We start from the raw sequence: 19,128 nt of genomic DNA on the forward strand, positions 1-19,128 counted from the left end.
ATGGCTGTTGTAGTCCCAGAATCCTTGACAGAACTGCCACTGGCCAGCAGTGACACCTCAAGGTGGAAATCATACCTTCCAGCCCCACCCCATGAACAGAAGGTGCCAACACACATCGGCCAATCTCAGGGCATGGCCATGATGATACTGTTCACCTGCAACACTACACACAACACACACACACATTATTATAATGTATATAATAATAATAATAATTTTTATTTATACCCCACCCTCCCCAGCCAAGGCCGGGCTCAGGGCGGCTAACAAACAATAATAAAAACAAGTTGAATGAATACAACTTAAAAACAATATTAAAATACAACAATTAAAATATTGAAACATTAAAATATTAAAATGCAGCCTCAGGAGGGGAAAGGAAAAAGAAAAAAGAAAGAGAGGGAGGGAATCAAACTGGCTCCAAGCCAAAGGCTAGGCGGAACAACTCTGTCTTACAGGCCCTGCGGAAAGAAATCAGATCCTGCAGGGCCGTGATCCCATGAGGCAGAGTGTTCCACCAAGCCAGAGCCAGTGTTGAAAAGGCCCTGGCTCTGGTTGAAGCCAATCTAACTTCCTTAGGGCCCAGGACCACTAGGGTGTTGCTATTTATGGACCTTGAGGCTCTCCGTGGGGCATACCGAGAGAGGCAGTCCCGTAGTTACGAGATATATACCGCCCTATACCTGCAGTTCTCAGGGTGGTTCACAGGATAAAATCAGAATATAAAATCACAAAGTACATAATCAAAATAAAAATAGCAACCCAATGACACCCCCCCATACACACATTTCTGAAGGGCATAGGATGTCAATCAACCATAGGCCTGGTTAAAGAGAATCGTTTTTGCTTGGCGCCTAAAGGTGTATAATGAAGGTGCCAGGCAATACCACCCACAGCTTTCTCAATAATGATGACATCCTGATGTCATGTGTGTGATGTTGACGCCCCATCGCCCTTACAAGCTGGTGCCTCTGTTGGAAGAGGAGTCATCTGGCAGTGACAAGACATTCTTGTGGGACCAGTACCATCTACTCCACTCCTTGATAGGCCAACAATGCTAGCAGCATCCTAGACTCTTGAATGGATAAAATATTTGCCAGAGGCAATGGTCATTTAAGGAGGCGGTTGGTTTTAAACAGCTGACTAGGAAAGTGTGATGCACTCTCCATGAGTTGCTCTTCCATTCTTGGTTCCAGATTCCCAACACCTCTCCCCTCCTCCAGATTATAACAAAAACCATTAGGGCATCATTAGATGCATCTGCATATAATATCTTGTTTGTCCCTAAAAGGCTAGGGTGTCCTCATGGGGAAAATAAAATAATGCATTTCATGTGGGTTTTGGGGAGAGTGTGTGAGAGAGGATTAAGAGAAAGAGACATAAAGTACGCATAGCTGTGTGTCTGTGTGCATCTGTTTCCTCCCTGACATTTTTTCACCACCTCCTTTTATATTCTTTCACTATATTTTTCCAACATCACATACTGTAAATTCTTGCCTGCCTCACTATATTATGAGCTTATGTGATGTTCCCATTAGCTGAAACTATCTGTGGTGCACTTTAAAGCAGGCTGCTGGTCTTCCTGTTATGCCTAGATTGCTGGCTTTTATATTATTCATGCTGCAGAGCCTGAGGTTTTAAGTAAACCTGGAGGTACTATAGCTTCTGAGTACTCATTTGCTCTTTCAGTACTCAGTCTTGACTCTGTAACTCCCCTGCGTAGAGTCATAAATATATCTCAGTGGAGGTGGGGGTTTTTTGGTGGGGAGGGAGCTACAAATTATATATACACTTTAAAACACACTAAAGCAGAGGTGTGTAATCTGCAAAAACCCTGGCGAGCTGCAAATTCAATAAAGTCCTGACTATTGATTGACTGGTTGTACAAATTGGACAAGTTAGCAGCTAATTGGGTGCCTTGCTTAGGCAATATGTTGAACATGGCTTTTAAAAGGAGCATTGGAGTCACTAACTTAGAATGTCAGAGGATAACTGTACCATGACCGAAAAGGTCAGTAATTAAATGGCACACAGGTTAATTGCAGGGACAGACAAGAGAACTGAGATGGGAGATCAAAATGCATTAATTTAGCAAGGGGAAAGAGAAGAAAAGCTTTGAAAATCTGTTTCACATTCAAGCCCATCCTTGGCAATTTTAGTTGAGATTAGGTTTTGTGCTCATTAAAGTCTGGAGCTAGATTCAGGGAATACAGCCAAACATGGGGGTGGCAAACATTAGATCCAGCATAGCTCTCAGACACAAACCCACTGTGTTGATGTCTTAAGCTTTTCATATCCTCAGCCCACATGATCTTTCTTTTGTGGGAAATCTTAATATTTGATCCAACTTATTACTTAATATTTTGGGATTTCCTCCTCCTCCTCCTCCTGCTCCCTGCTACACAACACACGCAATGGTTCTACTTTTAATTGGAGATGTGATAACTCTCAAAATGTGGACACTCAATAGGCTGAAGCTCCTGTTGGGTTGTTGCATTACATTAAAAAACAATAGTCCTCTGTTAATTAGTTAAAATATATGTGGATATATTGAAAAGGCAACAACTGATCAATACAAAAAATATTGGGGGCACAGAAGATGGGGAAGGAAATAACCTTTTCTTTATCAACTATGGATCAGCATTGATGAAACTGCTTGACTGCGTTGCTAATTTTCTATTCTAAGCATGGTGTAGCATGGCCTGTGTCACATTGCTGAAGCTCAGCAGGTTTGGGTGAGATACCCTGGGAACCTTCTGCAAACTGATATAAGTTCCATGATGGGAGAAAGGTGGAATATACAGTGGTACCTTGAGTTAAGTACTTAATTCATTCCAGAGGTCCATTCTTAACCTGAAACTGTTCTTAACCTGAAGTACCACTTTAGCTAATGGGACCTCCCGCTGCCGCCGCCGCACAATTTCTGTTCTCATCCTGAAGCAAAGTTCTTAACCCGGGGTAATATTTCTGGGTTAGCGGAGTCTGTAACCTGAAGTGTATGTAACCTGAGGTACTACTGTAAATGAAATAAATACAATAAATTCTGACCCAACAATCTTAGGGTCAGAATTCACTACAGCAGTTTAGGATCTACAGTCTATGTTACCAAATTCTTTTTCTTCTTCTTCTACATGCATCTTAATTCCTGCACCAATGTGAATGAGATTCTGTTTTATTACTGTGTCACGACAATGTTTTTTCCTTTTCTTTCAGGTTTGTTTCCAGCAGTTCTGAACTTGGCTTCTAATGCTCTCATCACCACAAATGCTACCTGTGGGGAAACAGGGCCTGAAATGTACTGCAAGTTGGTTGAACACGTGCCTGGCCAACCTGCAAGAAACCCTCAGTGTCGGCTCTGTGACCTGCGCAGTAAGATTCCAAATCGTACGTGTTCAATTTTTCTTTCATGATGTGTGTCCATCTAGCCATCCTGTCTAGCATCACTGTTATTATGATATGCTTGGTTAAAATAAAGCACCTTTATAGCCCTGGTTATTGAATGTGCTGATTCATGCACACTGGGTCAGGTTTTGGACATGGAAAGAAAATCCATCAATGGAAACATCTCCAGCATTTGAGAAACTTTGGGACTAGGTCAGAGCAAGTCTGCTTCTTTTTTCCTGCATATACAGAAAGCATTCAAGACATTTCCCTGGTTATTTTCAGGACTATCCTCACATGATAGGACATCCAATGACATCATTTGTAATACATCAGTCAGACACTTGTGCCATGTCATTTTGTCCTTATGGGAGAAAACCCCAGAGAGAAAAATGGCTTCATCACTTGCTTATCCGTGTGGTTATTAGTGTCTCTACTAAGAGGGCCCTTTTAATTCTAATGTCTATTTACCAGCGCTATGGTCTTTTAAGCCTCTGTTAAGAACTGTGTACTTCTGCAATCCAGTCTCTGTTGTTAGTTTGCAGTACAGCCAGCCTTTAAAATACACGGCCTTTCATTACAATCTCATCACATTTTAAGGTTTGCAAAATGTTCATTTGCCACAATGAACTGTTTTATTTACTCAGAGATGGTCCTTTAATAAGAATGCCATGTAATGTAACCAGACTTTAAATGGTCCCCTTGGAATTTGTGAATCTGGTGTACCTCCCCTTAATTACTGTAGAAGGAAATGAACACACACTCCCCAGTTAATCATGTGTGAGCACAAATTAAAGACCACACTTTGATGGGTTGCCTGTGTGAGCTAACTCCCCTGTCATTCATCACTGAGGTTGGTCCTTAAGCCTGCAGTTCTATCCCATTTTTCCTGATGGTGTATAGTATATTTTGTCTCTCCCCTTTTAAAATTGGGAATACATTCCAGCAATTAATCAGTGGTTTCAAATTAATTAAGATTAAACTTCCGTAATGGGATTACAGTTAATTGTATATTCATCTCTCATTCCTCCTTTTCATGACTAACCCTTATATCAATTTGACTTGAGGAGGCTGATAGCAAAATTTCCAATTAGACAACTTCTATCACTATCACCTCAGAGACCCGGGTTTGATTTACAGTTGATTTCTTCCCCGCTAAGATTTTTTTTTAGCTGATTGCCAAAAAAGAAGATCAGACATAGGAAAAAAACAAAAAAAAAACAGCATTGAGAGCAAAGTAATGCCTTTCCCCCTGCTCTTGGTATTTTATTTAAAAAATGTTGTTGATATGAATCCAATAACTCAATTCTCTCCCTAATTTTATAACACACTACTGTTAATGCTTCTAGAGCTATTGAATCATTTGATATTTGCATACAGTTTATGACATTTGCAGTTTTTAGACTGACACCTCCTATTCCTCCCACAACTGCTTTAATTGTGCTTTAGACATTCTGCTTTTTCACTTATGAGACAGGATTCCTTTCCTTCAGTGAACTGCTGATTTGAATCAAAGCATAAGCTTATAAAAATTAGCACCCTGGCTCAAAAATTTTAAAAATGTGGTTTTTTACATGTTAGATCCAAATCATTGCTTTTATCTGTTGCTGTTATCCAAAAAGAAAGATCAGTGTGTACAAGGAAACAGTGATGTAGCGTGGGGGGTGCAGGGGGGGGCCGGCCACACCGGGCGCAACATCTGAGGGGGGCGCTCGCACTCGCAGCTCTCTGTCCCTACTAAAATCCACAGGTTAGGGGGCGCAAATTACTTGCCTTGCCCCGGGTGCTGACCACCCACGCTATGCCACTGCAAGGAAAGGCCCATCAACTGGATTGGGGCATGCATGTGCAACTGGACCCTGTGCACTTTGATATCCTAGCAAGATACCTGTAGCCACTAGTTATGAACTGTGGATGTAGTTTCAACGTTGTCCTGACCAAGATGTCTGCAAGAGACTGACAGGGCAATCATAACCATGTCTACTCAGAAGTAAGTCCTACTGAATTAAATGGAGCTTACTTTCTAGATACTGATTTACAGGAATTAGGCAACTGGAATTAGGAAAGGCAGCAGCACAACTTCAAGCACTGGATCTGGACCCTGATACCACTAAGCTTAACTAGCAAAACTAGTCATACTGCTTGAAAAATTATCCATTTGTCAGTATGACATGTCCACAGTTCACAACTACCACTTCTTCTCACAACAGCCGACAGCCTCATTGGGTGTAATTCACTGGGCACTGCTGCTGAGCATTTGTCATTCATTTCAATGGGCTGTGCATAGGAAATGTATTTAAAAATCTGATTGAAATTAATGAGAACTTGTTTCCAGAAACAACAGCCCATAGCCTAAGCATTACAACAGAGCATTGTGTATTAAGAGGCCTTAGGAGTAAGAAGTATGGGGAATCATGGAAAGATCATCTCTCTCTATGTTTTAGCTGCATCTTTAATCTCTTCCTGATTATGTCTTGGAAATATGTTTCATCCCAAAGCTTTGTGGTGCATTTCTAAAGCTTGTGGCATGCTATTGCAAGCACTGGAAAATAATTTTATCCAGGATATTATATGTGCCTCTCACACACTAATTATTATTATTATTATTATTATTATTAAATACTGCATGAAACAGAATGAATTTGCTGAGTCGGTTGAAATGGAATTTGTGAGTGAGATGGAAGCCAAGTCACATTCACTGCTAATTAGCTTCATTATTATTTTTGCATTTTACTAATGTTCCAACAGTGCGACACCCCATAACAAATGCAATTGATGGCAAGAATACTTGGTGGCAAAGTCCCAGCATTCAGAATGGGATGGAATATCACTATGTGACCATCACGCTGGACTTGCGGCAGGTAACCTTTATGCTTTGTTTCTGCTGCTGAATTTTGGTGCCGAAATTTGTTCCTGTATTTCTACCTGTCTACCTAATATTGAGCATCCAGATGTCAGGACAGGGAGCAGCATAAAACAAATAGGGGGGAAAATAGAAAAACAGGACTATTACGGCCATTGCAGATGGAAACAAGAGTACATCCCTGCCTGCAAAAGGTTCAAGGTTTAATATCCAACATTTCCAGGTAGAGATGGGAAAGACTTCTGACAGCACCTCCAATCAGTATAGATAATATTGAGCTAGAGGGACTAATAGTCTGGCTTAGTGCAAGGGAAGAAACAATCCTCTGTAAATCACATCCTCCAACATAATATATTGCTTGTGTGAATAGAACTTTCGCGCGAGCAGTTATTGGTATACAGAGAGTGGTGGTAACAATGGCATTACCTTTTTCAGAGCACTTTTTATATACAAATATTGAACGTCTAGTGCTGAGACTGGCATCTAGAACATTGAAAGTTAATCTTTAAATGTTCTTAGGAATGCAAAAAGATTACAACACACATTGTTGTTAAAAAATGGCAAATTGTAACAAATGTGCTTCCATGAAGCGGGCATAGTTCCAGCTTTCATTGATCCAAGTAGGTCTTTGAAGAAATGTCACTGTGTTACAAGAAGCTCTGCAAGCTGTGAATCTTTTTTTTTTTTTGGGGGGGGGGGGAGGAATTGAACCTAGTGTACTTGGAAAGCAAACAAGTCCTGAGATACATTTGCATTAGACTCTGTAGGAAGTAGCTTTAGGTTTCTCATCACATCTCCTGTCATTCTTCTCCTTCCATGGTAAGTTTGATGAAATGGCAAGTGTATAGATTCTAGGAGGCTGTTATCATTTGATGTTCACAAGAATGCTGGATTGTGGCAGGTGTGCAACTAAGAGGACTTGGAGTGACAGAAGAGAAGTGGCTTTATTTCCCTTTAGCTAATGCAAATACAGAATATCTAGTTAGGTGCCAGAAATAACACATCGCAATGTTATATTTGCTCCTGCTGCAGCTCAGTATCCAAGAAATAGCTTAGATAACCTAAGAGGTTCCTCCCTTCCCTTTACTCATTCCCTGTGGAACATTATCACACTGACTCCTGAAGCTGCCATCTTTACTGCAGCTTTGATCCCACACCCTGTGTGACAATAGCCAGAGCACCAGTTGATGGGGGATGAGAGTAGAGATTAAAGTTAAATGAAGAATCACGGAGTGTATTTTATTTGAAGGGGCAAGAAATAGAGCCAGTTACTAACATTAGGATTGAATAGGCTAATGAAACAGGGAACAAGGCATGTAGAGCTGCTTAATAAAACCAGTGCAGAAGGAAATAAGATACTTGATATGAGGTGAGCTGGGATGTATAATCAACTAAGCTACCCCTTGGCAAAACTCAGCGGACCCTTCAGTTAACACCCACAAATCACTTGCTCTTCCCTTCCCGTGGAGAGTGACTGAGTCACGTATAGTACATTTCACAACCAAAATTAGCAACCTCATCCTTCAACAGATCTGTGAGAGTTCTGCCTCTCTTCTTACTACTAAGATTCTCCTGTGTCTTTTTTAAATGGTCTTCTCACTCTCCCTATTCTGCTTTTGCCCTGGAAAAGGGATCAACCTGGGCTGACTCCTCTTCCCCAAATTCTTTTCACAACCTCCTTTTTCTTCAGCTATACTCAATGAACAACCCTCACAACCCTCATGAACCCTGTTGCTTCTGAAAGACCAGGTTTATGAGATCCCCGCTTTTCATAAGAGCAAATTTCCACCCTCAGTAGTGGCACATTAAAAAATATTGTGAAATAATGATAAGCAAAAAAGGAATGGTCACTGCAGCAAATAATCTTACCCCCCCGCTCCCGCCCTCCCAAAACATAACAGAATGGCATTCCAAATTATTTTCTATCACTAGTAGAGAATCCACAAAAATCAACAATTATGTCTACTTGCTTGGCCTTAGAATTTCAGAGATCCCCCAGAGTAAGTAATGCTTCTTAGGCTGGAAAGATGTGCTGTGGCCAAGGTGAGACCATTGCCAAAAGCAGCAGCCTATGCCCCCACTTCCCCACATTTCTGGCCAGAGATATTTTTCTGGAACTCACCATAAAACTTCCTTCCTTCTCTTAGAATGGAAATGGCACCCACCTGAGTGGTGCCAGAACTGAGTTCCGGCTAAAAAAGCTCTGCTTCTGGCAGTGTTTTATCAGGAAGGTTGTGTGAAATAAAGTCAGCATGTTGTGGGGTCCCCACCTTTCTCCACTTGCACTTCATTGGCTGTTGTCAGAGCTTGCAACTTTATGTCACATCACAATTTATGTGGCATTGAATCCACAGAGAGAATGAGGAGATGTGATGCTACTCCTTTCAGCGGTGGATACACAGTTGTATCGTGCAGATCTAGTCTTAGACACATACCAATCTATGTAATAAAATACTGAATAAAACATGGGGTTTGTTTTGTTTGTGGTTTTATGGATGGAGTCAAAAGGACAAGATGAAGACATCAAGTGGTTGTCCTTTTTCTTTTGGGAAAGCTTGTGATCCAGTCATTACTAGGCATTTTACGGATGGGCCCTTATTAAAATGCTGTATCCTTTTGTACAACAGATTGGACATTTTCTATTGCTAAAAGTCATGGTCTGTAAATTGCAGGAATGCATTAGTGGCTGTTATTATTGATAATTATGAATGTACATAGAAAGCTTTTAGCAGATTCTAATGTTGTGGGGAATGAACCAAGAAAATAATTACAGTTTTCATCATTAAATAAACCTAGACCTTTTGGAGGAGTTGAATTGTATTTTTTGGTGACTATCCATCATAATAAAATAATAGCATAACACAATAATAAATAATAATGCATTCCCCCCCCAAAATGACATCATTTTAGCTGCATAAATAGGAAAATATAATTATTATTCCATTTTAGGGCAATTATAGTGTTCCTTTCGAAAGCATGCAAGTACCATAAGCCAAGGTATTTATCGTCTACCCTTAACTCTGCCCTTGACTGGGGATCATAGTGTTGTCTCCAACACTGTTTCTCATGCAGTGGGACTTTCCCTTCCACTTCTCCCCCCTGCACATCCTTAAAATATGTGCCAGAGGGCTGGTGCAGCCTTCAATACAACCCATAGTTTTGTGGCTAGGAAATAGCTGAAATCTTATATGCATAGCAAAAAGTCAGCCTCCAGCACGTTTCAAGCTTCAAAATGGAGAGAAGATTACAGCGTTTGGTGATTTTTAGTTTAGAGAAAAGGCAAGTTAAGGCGACAAGGTAGAAGCTTACAATGTTGTGCATTGTATGAAGAAAGTGGATACAGAAAAGGTTTTCTCCCTCTCTCAGAACACTAGAAGTAAGAGTCATCCAATAAAGCTGAATGTTGGAAGATTCGGGAGAGACAAGAGATTTATTATTATTAAATAATTATCATTTTTCAGACTTTGCATAGCTAAACTATATAATTTGCTCCCACCATGGCAGGGATGGCTGTAAAAAAAAAAAAGGATTAGGCAAATTAATGGATGATAAGGCTACTAGTGGCTACTAAGCCTGATGGATATGTTTGACTGCCACAGTAGGAGGCAGTATGGTTCTGAATACTGTACCAGTTGCTGGAAACCACAGAAGGGGAGAGTGCTATTGTACTCAGGTCTTGCTTGTGGGCTTCCCATAGGCTTCTGGTTGAACATTATGAGAACAGATGGACCACAGGCCTTACACAGCAGGCTCTTCTCTGTATTTTTTAAATTTTAAAATCAGTTGGCTTCTGTCACAAAGATTGGGGGGGGGGGGAGAGAGAGAGAGAGATTTTAAAATAATGTAATGTTTAGAAAGGTCTCTCTTGGAAGACTGAGATCAGCTTTGGACACCGCAAAGAGGAATCATGAGCAGTGGAGGAGAAAGTCATGCAAATGACTCATGAGGAAATGCATCGTTTCCATTAATTTCCTTCAATTTATGTAAATGTTTCTTCCCCCAAGAAAGAGGCACCTGTTTTTCCCTGCCTCATTTACAAGAGGCTTCAGGATGTCTTTATAATTTCAGTGGGAGGTTCATGTATTTGTTTGTTATACTTTTTGTTGCAAGCGGGATAAAAGGGAGAGAGGAAAGAAAGAAACAATGTCAGCACCCATTAACAATAAGTATTTTATATATAATATCAGGTTTTTAAATGTACACAGCTGATTGACCATCTAAAGTTTACAAACATAAAATGATGTCAGCCTTTCCTTGTCATTTGTGATGGGAATGTGATAGTTCATGTTTTTACAACTTCTATTAAACGTTTCTCCGGCATTCTGGAGCCTCTTGTTCACATATCTTGATCTGAAAAAACCCCAAGTGAGGAGTGACTTCATGATATCTTCTCCCAGACCTAGACTATAACTGAAGTGTTGGGAACAGGAAGACTGGCTACTGAGTGCCTCAGATCAGTGCACTGGCTAATTTGTATAGGAAGTTCTTCCTTGTATCCCCAGAAAAGGTCTTTCCACACTGATTTCTGTTAAAGCAGAAACAACTTCACTTTAACAGATAACAGACAGCTGTCAGGTACTTGGTAGGCAACCTCCCCACCTGCACTTAACAGGAAAGTGAAGCCGAGGCTGCTGTGAGATTTTTTTCCAAGAAGGCTACAGAGTGCAGTCCACCAGAGATACAAACTGCAGTTTGAAAGAAAGCTCTCTCTCTCTCTCACTCTCTCTCTCTCTCACTCACACACACACACACCGTCCTTCAGCCTTCTAAACTAATCAGAATAAATTTGTATGCGGATTCATGTTTGCCATTCTATATATAGTACCTGTTTGATTAATGCCACAATCCTACAGAGTTAGGCATCTTCAGCTAAGCTTTTTGAAGCCAATGCAATTAAAACCGTCTGTCTTTATGCAGTACTCTGAGTCAGCAACATGCTCCAAGATCTAGAACAACAGAAGCTTGTTGAATTATCATGCCGTGTTAAGGCTTATCTGTTAGCAGTATTGTTTTTACCAGTGGCCAGGTGTGTTTTCAACTGCGAATTATGCGTTTGTGCATACAGCCTGCAAATTCCGGAAACTTATCTGTACTCAAGTTTGTTAAAGGGGCCAGGGCTATCAGTGAAGTGTGCAGCATTTTCATGTAAATATGTTTTTATATTCTGCTGAAAGCTGCCCAGAGTGGCTGGGGAAACCCAGCCATATGAGCAGGGTATTATTATTATTATTATTATTATTATTATTATTATTATTGGAGTTGGGTATCATCTTCAGTGACATATATGACATATATGTATTCTACTTCATCCTTAAGAACATAAGAAATGCCTACTGGATTAGGCCAATGACTCATTTAGTCCAGACCAGATGCCTGTGGGGAAATTGCAAGCAGGACCCCAGCAGAAGTTCACATTCCCCTCCTGTGGTTTCCAGGAACTGGCATTGAGAAGCATTTCTGCCTCTGACCATGGAGGCAGAGCATAGCCATCATGGCTAATGACCTTCCCCAACATAGTGCCCTTCTGATGCGTTGGACTACAATTCTCACCAGTCCCAGTCAGCCCCAGCCTTCCCATGTTGGGGAAGATTGTTCTAACATGCATACAGACTTGGCACCCTAGAAGTAGTGGTAAGCCCCATAAACACTTCCCCAAGTGTTGGGAAGTTTTGAAGTGTTGTGGTAAGATTACACAATGGGAGCTGAGTCTTGGTCAGCTTTGCTCCTGTTTTTGAAATATACTGCAGGTAAGCAGTTTATGGGGAATCGGGACAAAACCTTTAAAACTGGATGTTTGCAGCATAAATAACAGTATATGGGAATATCTATGGTCACAAGATATGACAGAATTACTATTGCAGCTGCCGTTTATCTCCGAACAGACATTAAAATTTAGGATCTTTGCTAAAGATTAAAACCGCTCCAAGGGCAGAAACATTTTATTGCTAACACAGAGTTAACACAAGGATGATGACAGTAATAGACCCTTTAGAGGGGATGTTCTAATGGTTCCATAGCTTTTTTACATTTGCCATAATGGGCTATGGGGAAACTAACGAGTATTTCTCAGAATTAGGCTTCCATTGTTATAATGCGCTTAAATATGAGTCAATACATTTCAGGGAACAAGATGTATATCCAGTGCTTTCTTTGGGGGGGGTACGCATACCCCTAAACATTTTGTGAATCTTTGTACTTTTGTCCATTTACTGCATTTATTTTTCCTGATTTGAACTATAAAATAGTGATTTTCTTGAGTCAAATGAGAGTACCCCTAAACATTTTTTTAAAGAAAAAAAGCGCTGTGTATATCTAATAAATGCAAGTGGGGAATTTGTAGCCAGAACATTTGAATAAAACCAAAGTGGGGAAGGCTATTCTAGATTTGACACGGTTTCAGCAGATAATCCAAAAGTAAGTCAAACTGGTAGAAAGTTTCAAATTACTGTCATAAAAAATGAGTTTCAGAAGTAGTGGAATCTTGTGTAGACTTGCTCCTGTTTTTGAAATATACTGCAGATATAGTTTTGTTTTGTTTTTTTTAAAAAGCTGGATGTTTTCAGCATGTATAATGTAATAATATAATGTAATATCATATGATATGTTATGATAGGAATATATGTGGTCACAAAATAATGACAGAATCATTTGCCTGAAATTATCTCCCTTGGAGGTGTATCTAGCATAAACTTTTCATCTGGTGGTCTTTGGGGATGGTGACAAAGACCACTTACCATATTCAAACAGCAGTTTAATTTAATTTTTTTTGGCAGGCAGTCGATGCCTGGGGAAGGGGGTGATGATCTGGTGACGGACCTTACAGGGGTCAGTCTTCTGTTGGGTCAACCAGTGGGGCATAAAAGCTTGAAGCAGTCATTCCACTATCCTATATATGCTATAGCTCTGGCTCAAGGTCAATGGGCAGCACACGAGTGTGGCTTTGCTGTGGAGCATCTCATTCTCCATATTCAGGACCAGAAAGACTTTGTCTGCAGGCAGATTGGGCCAGCCTGGAGGTTTGGCCTTCCTCACAGCAGTTGTCAACTTTTGGGGGAAACAGTATTGGGTTGGATCCTTAGTCTAAATCTTGGGGGGGGGGTGTAAATTCAGGGTAACCTGGTAAAGGTGTCCAGAGGTTGGGTTCTGGCTGAAAACCCCAGAGAGGGGCAAGTGATTGGCTGTGCAAATAACAAAGTAAGTCAAAGCAGTTGTGATTCTTTTTATATTTGATGGTGAAATAAAACTAAGTCAGAGTATACATTTATTTCAGTGACTCTGCTCTGAATATGACTAACATTGGATGTTACTCAACATGTTTTATTTTGTAACGTGATCTGACTTTATTTTTGGTAATGGAAATCCATATCATAACCTAAAACATACTCACCAGTGCAGCACTCCAAGAGCACCACTTCATTTTTGTATCCATGAGTACATTTGTTTATAACCTTTATCTATCATGCTTACTGCAAAAAACAAAACAAAAAAGCAACCCACTTTCAAAATTAGGGTTATTTAAGAATTAATGAAATCACACTGATGTTAAAATGAAAGCCAAAGCTTAGTCCAACAACACAGATAAGCTCAAAATAGCCAGCTGTCACAGTGCTGTCAGGCAAGGAATGTCCAGAGTGAGAAATTAACTCTTTACTGTGACATTTACAAGTTAGGGAAAGGCATGTCCACCAGTCCTACATCTCTCAGCTACTCCTAGGTGTGCATCCCATGAGGCAGTTGCTGCAACAGAGAGGCCCCGCTCCCTACCTCAGCTTGTGTCTCCCCTATCCCAGCTGCACACATATAACCTACATGTAACCTTTTGTTCCTCCTACTTCAGTCATCTTCTGGACCTGGGAGACAGTGGAGCAGGAGAGGTGGGGGCAGGAGGAGAAGGTATGGAAGCCCTTGACTCTACACCAGCCTGACCTCTCTCTCCCTCCTCCAGCACCTGTTCTTCACTCTCCAATCCTACAGCTTCTCCTGCCTCTGACTCCTGTCTCCTGGCTGCAGCAGGCTCCCCCCAGATCACGGACCCCATCTGGCAAATCAGTCTCCAACCCCACTTCTCCCATTGCCAACTCATCAGTATCCAACCAGCACACTCCTCAGTGTCCAACCAGTCCCTAACACCAACAAACAGTTCGACCAAATCATAAGGGCACAACTTCTCAGCAGTCATATTTAAAGCTTTTTGATGCAACAACGACAAAAATGCCGTTCTTGTCAGATGTCAGTCATCACAATAGAAATGTGGCAGAACTAAAATGAAAAGCTCTTCTACTTCAGTAGAGTATTTTTACTTTTTCACAAGGCTTCATTATTCCATATTTAACATTTTATATAAGGCACATTAGGAACAATACACTATTAAAAAAACTTTGTCAGAGTATGTGGCAATGCTGCTACTACCATGAGTTTGACCGAACTGCGGGAGGCAGTGGAAGACTGGGAGTAAGTACTGTACCATTGAATTCAGTAGGACTGATCACTGAACTGGATTGCACCAAAAATGTCATCTATGCATTTTCAATGACATGACTGAGGTTTCAGAATGAACATTGGTTGGACTAAGGCTAATCTATCACAATAAATAAAGGGGTTGGGTGACTCCAGTACAGCTTGTTGCTGCAACTCCATGAAATATAGGTATGAAAAAATTAAGTCTCAAGTTGTTAGAAGCTATACATAATTCCTACATACATATTACTCATATTACAGATATGTAAGTAGCTATTCAATTGTATTTCTCTGTGTGATGCTGTTCTGCAAGCTAAATTACACAAACGGCTCCTAGCTAATGGATTTATTTTGAGCTAGAAGAGCAGGTGGGAGCAATACACAATGAGATTTCCTGCTTCATTGGCTAGCGGTATGTAGATTAATGATTCATTTCAGCACGATATGAATAATATTAGTGTAGTGAATTACCCTTTGTAATAGGATACAGTTTCCTGTGTCTTATGAGCCATTTGTTAGTGGGTATTGCAAGTTATGGAAGTGTGCTTCACAGTGTGTACTGTACAGATTGAGGCAATTACCAGTGGAAATGGAATCTTGTGTCTTATCATGTGGACCATACTGTCTAATACAGGAAAATTCCTGGAAATATTTGGAGGGGTTCTTTGGTAACTCAGTTCTACAAGCTGTGCTGCCCCACAGGCCCCAGGACGGAAAATGGAATTTACAAAATCTAAAACACTGTAACAATTAAAAATTCTAACAGATAAAATGTGTGTGTGCAGCTGTAAATAGTTGCTTAGCTATTCTCAACCACTAAACACTTGAAAAGGATTTTTATTTTTTTAAAAAATACTTCCACAGTTCATCGAGACATATTTTCACATATGATTTACATTAATTATAAATGATGAATTAAATAGGTTTTGGAAGTTGACTTGGACTTCTGAACAAGTGTGTTGATCACAACACACGTCTGCAGCATAAATCTGTTTACAAAATATATAAACACTGTAATAAACATCCTTTTACATTTTGCATAGACCTCTACCTCTATCAATTTTAGCTTTCTCTTCTATTATAGTTTCACCCTCCATCCTTTCTGCTCTTTTAAATGATTCATTCTTATGACTGTTCCAAAATTGCCAGTTAAAACAGAATTTGTGGCATATTCTGACCATTATCCATATTGGATCGGCCTATGTCTTACATATTTCATTAAGACATAAGCTATAGTTTATTTCTATCTATTTAACAAAATTTATAGACTGCTTAATTTTTTTATTTTTAAAAACCCACCTCTAACTGGCTTACAAAAGATGGACAGAGGTCAGTGTAATAAAAAATGTTCCAACATGACCAAATAGCCACAAAAGCCCAAATGCTGTTGTCTTCACATGGAAGAAAATGCAAATTAATAATTGATTTTTGTAACAATGGTCAATGCAAGGGTTTCATGAACGCCCCAATATGCACATGTAAGGTGCAAAATACGCAAATGTAAGGTGTGAACTAATTGTGCATGTATTCAGTTCACAGGAAAAGCTGTGAGCTTCAGCATTTACATTTACAGTTTGAGGATGATATCCTTGAGTGAGTGATCTGAATGTTCCTTTTGTGTGTGTGGTTCATTTCACATATCTTCAGCAAATGAACACTTGCATTTTCCCTCAATCTCAGGGGGAATAGTAACCAAACCTAGAAGCAGCTGTTGAGATTATTGAAAATGACTTTCTGTGTGATATCAAGAGGGCACTTGGAACTGATCCTAGAGGTGGCAATGTGACATGTCTGGTATGTAACAGAATGTGCTCCTCCCCTCTCTGGGTGTGACTACTTCCATAGCTTTGTTGTTGTTTAGTCATTTAGTTGTGTCCGACTCTTCGTGACCCCATGGACCAAAGCATGCTAGGCACTCCTGTCTTCCACTGCCTCCCACAGTTTGGTCAAACTCACGCTGGTAGCTTCGAGAACACTGTCCAACCATCTCGTTCTCTGTTGTCCCCTTCTCCTTGTGCCCTCAATCTTTCCCAACATCAGGGTCTTTTCCAGGGAATCTTCTCTTCTCAGGAGGTGACCAAAGTATTGGAGCCTCAGCTTCAGGATCTGTCCTTCCAGTGAGCACTCAGGGCTGATTTCCTTAAGAATGGATCGGTTTGATCTTCTTTTCCACAGCTTAGTGGGAACTAACTGGGACATTGGTCTTGCCAGTATAGGAAGTCTTCGCTGTTATGCAGAGCTGTTGATGTATTGTTTGCCAAAAAATACAAATTTTTGTAGTTATCCAGATTCCTGCTGCTTCCTGGTATTAGGGCACACCAGTTGCAAGATTTTCTCAAACCAAGAGTCCCCTTTCCAAACCCATAGGATACTCCATTATCTCAGAACTGGGCCCGCATCTTCCATAAGCCTAAAGCATTTCTAAGACAGAGACTGCAGGTATTCCTTTCGTACCATGAGTTTGTTAGTTTGTGTGTGTGTGTGTGTGTGTGTGTGTGTGTGTCTGTGCCAATTTAAGATAACGCTTCGTGCACTTTAAGAAGTGGACTGTAATCCATAGAAACTAGTGCAACCCTGTTCTCTCATTATCTTTAACTAATATGCTTAGGCTGCGTTCCATAAACCAGTTACTTGAGAGCAGTCCTATACAAACAAGCTGCCATTATGCTGCCATTGCTTCCTTATCTTGCTATCTCATTCAAGTCATCATCAATAGTCCAGTTAGATTGCATGTTGTATATTGCAGAGCTGGTGCAAGATTTGAACCCAATATTTGACTAGATTTACAGCTCAAACCTGCAGTGTCTTTTTAAAATGTAAAGTGTTCCTAGTTTCCGCTAGTTTCTGTAGTCTTTGTTTCTTACAATATGGGCCTGCTCTCTCGTGGGGATTTTGGAAAGGCAGCGAAAATGTCCATTCTCCCATGCCAGGACTCTGACTGCTTATCTAGTCCTCAAGGATTGTTTCTCTCCCCACCCCTTTCCATTGTTTCTTTTCATGAAGCCACTCTCTGACAGTTAAGCTGTGGAATGGACACTGCAATATCTAGGGTATTCCTCAATTTTCTCAGATGTCAATAACTTGGCATAATTTCAACAAAGAACTTGTGAATTTTTTTCTACAATTAAAGGCTAAAGTGGAGAGAATAGTCTATTGTCTATTCTATGCTTCAAAATGAGTTTGGTGTGCTATATTAATAATTACTGGTGGTACTTCACATTAAAATAAAAACCAGTCTCAAAAGAGTTTTGATTAGCTTGGAATTTTGATTATTTTCTGGGCTCTTTTTTAAAACACTCTTACTGCATTTTTCATCATTGGCTTAGCTAAAAGAAAGTGCTAAAAGTTTCAGATCTGCAGTGAGCAGAAAAATTAAATGTAGATCTTACTATCCTGCTGCAAGAAACACAATACACATTAATATCTAAGCACCTGTGGACTCTAGTCCAGCATGTTAATGGAATGAAACTTAATGCTAGTATTCTGTGCATACTTGGAAACCAGTTCAAACACCACACCACCCCCAAAAGATGTGGGGAAGCCTTGCACACACTATTCCGAGGCTAGATCTTTGCATCCAGAAAGTAGGTCTGAATACAGAGTTCAAGATACTGGATCAGGAGTCAACAGATTGCTAGCAACAGATTTAGCCAAGTAGAAGCTATTATTTGAACCACACCTGCCTGCATTTGGAACTACAGTAATATGGCAACCATTCTTGTTATAACATTTGAAATGTGCTGCATTCCACTCTTCTAAATGTCGGGGGGGCGTGGATAAGTTTTCTTTTAATAGATAAAACCAGATGGCTTTGAGTGCATGGTAGAAAGTATTTCTCTTCATGAAATAGCTGTACAAGTGTGATTCAACAAATTTTTCACAAACCACTAATACTACCACAATATCCTTATTGTTCCTTACTGTTGCCTCATCAGATTTCTCTGACATAAATTTCTTTTATTATTTTTAGAACAGTTTAATTGAACTAAATGAAAAATAAAAATAAAAAGTATACTGTATCATTATAAAAGTTAACAATTATATATACTTATCTAATATATACATATAACCTACTATATTTTGTATAAATGTGTTCCAGATATCATTATACTTATCTATGCAAAGTCTACATCTATAAGCAATCCATTCATAAGTTGCAAGTGTAGTCATATCTTCAATCCATTGATTAAATAGAACCATACACTTATATTTCCAGTGCATCAGTATCAGTCTTTTGACCATAGTAAGGGCATGAAGAATCCATTTATGGTGTCCAATTGTCAAATCCCATATTGTAAGTATGTAGTTCAAAATATTTTCCTCTGAAAATTGTAAAAAAAAAACCCCGACACTGAAATAGATTTCTACCTAGCCTTATGTAGAATACTCATATGCCCAATAAGGCAATATAGTGATAAGTCCATACA

At 39.9% G+C, this 19,128-nt stretch overlaps 1 protein-coding gene across 10 annotated transcripts in view; it reads left to right on the forward strand.

Moving 5' to 3' along the window:
• LAMA2 (laminin subunit alpha 2) overlaps positions 1 to 19,128 on the forward strand; it is a 453,343-nt gene that overhangs the window by 180,278 nt on the left and 253,937 nt on the right. For all 10 annotated transcript variants that reach the window (XM_083731000.1, XM_083731002.1, XM_083731004.1 and 7 more), the window contains exons 2-3: positions 3,214 to 3,384; positions 6,130 to 6,242. In XM_083731000.1, the coding sequence (XP_083587126.1) occupies positions 3,214 to 3,384; positions 6,130 to 6,242 (284 nt within the window). The remainder of the gene's footprint in view (positions 1 to 3,213; positions 3,385 to 6,129; positions 6,243 to 19,128) is intronic.

This window comes from Podarcis gaigeae, assembly GCF_964106915.1.
Source record: "Podarcis gaigeae genome assembly, chromosome: 3".
NCBI classification, from domain to species: Eukaryota; Metazoa; Chordata; class Lepidosauria; order Squamata; family Lacertidae; genus Podarcis; species Podarcis gaigeae.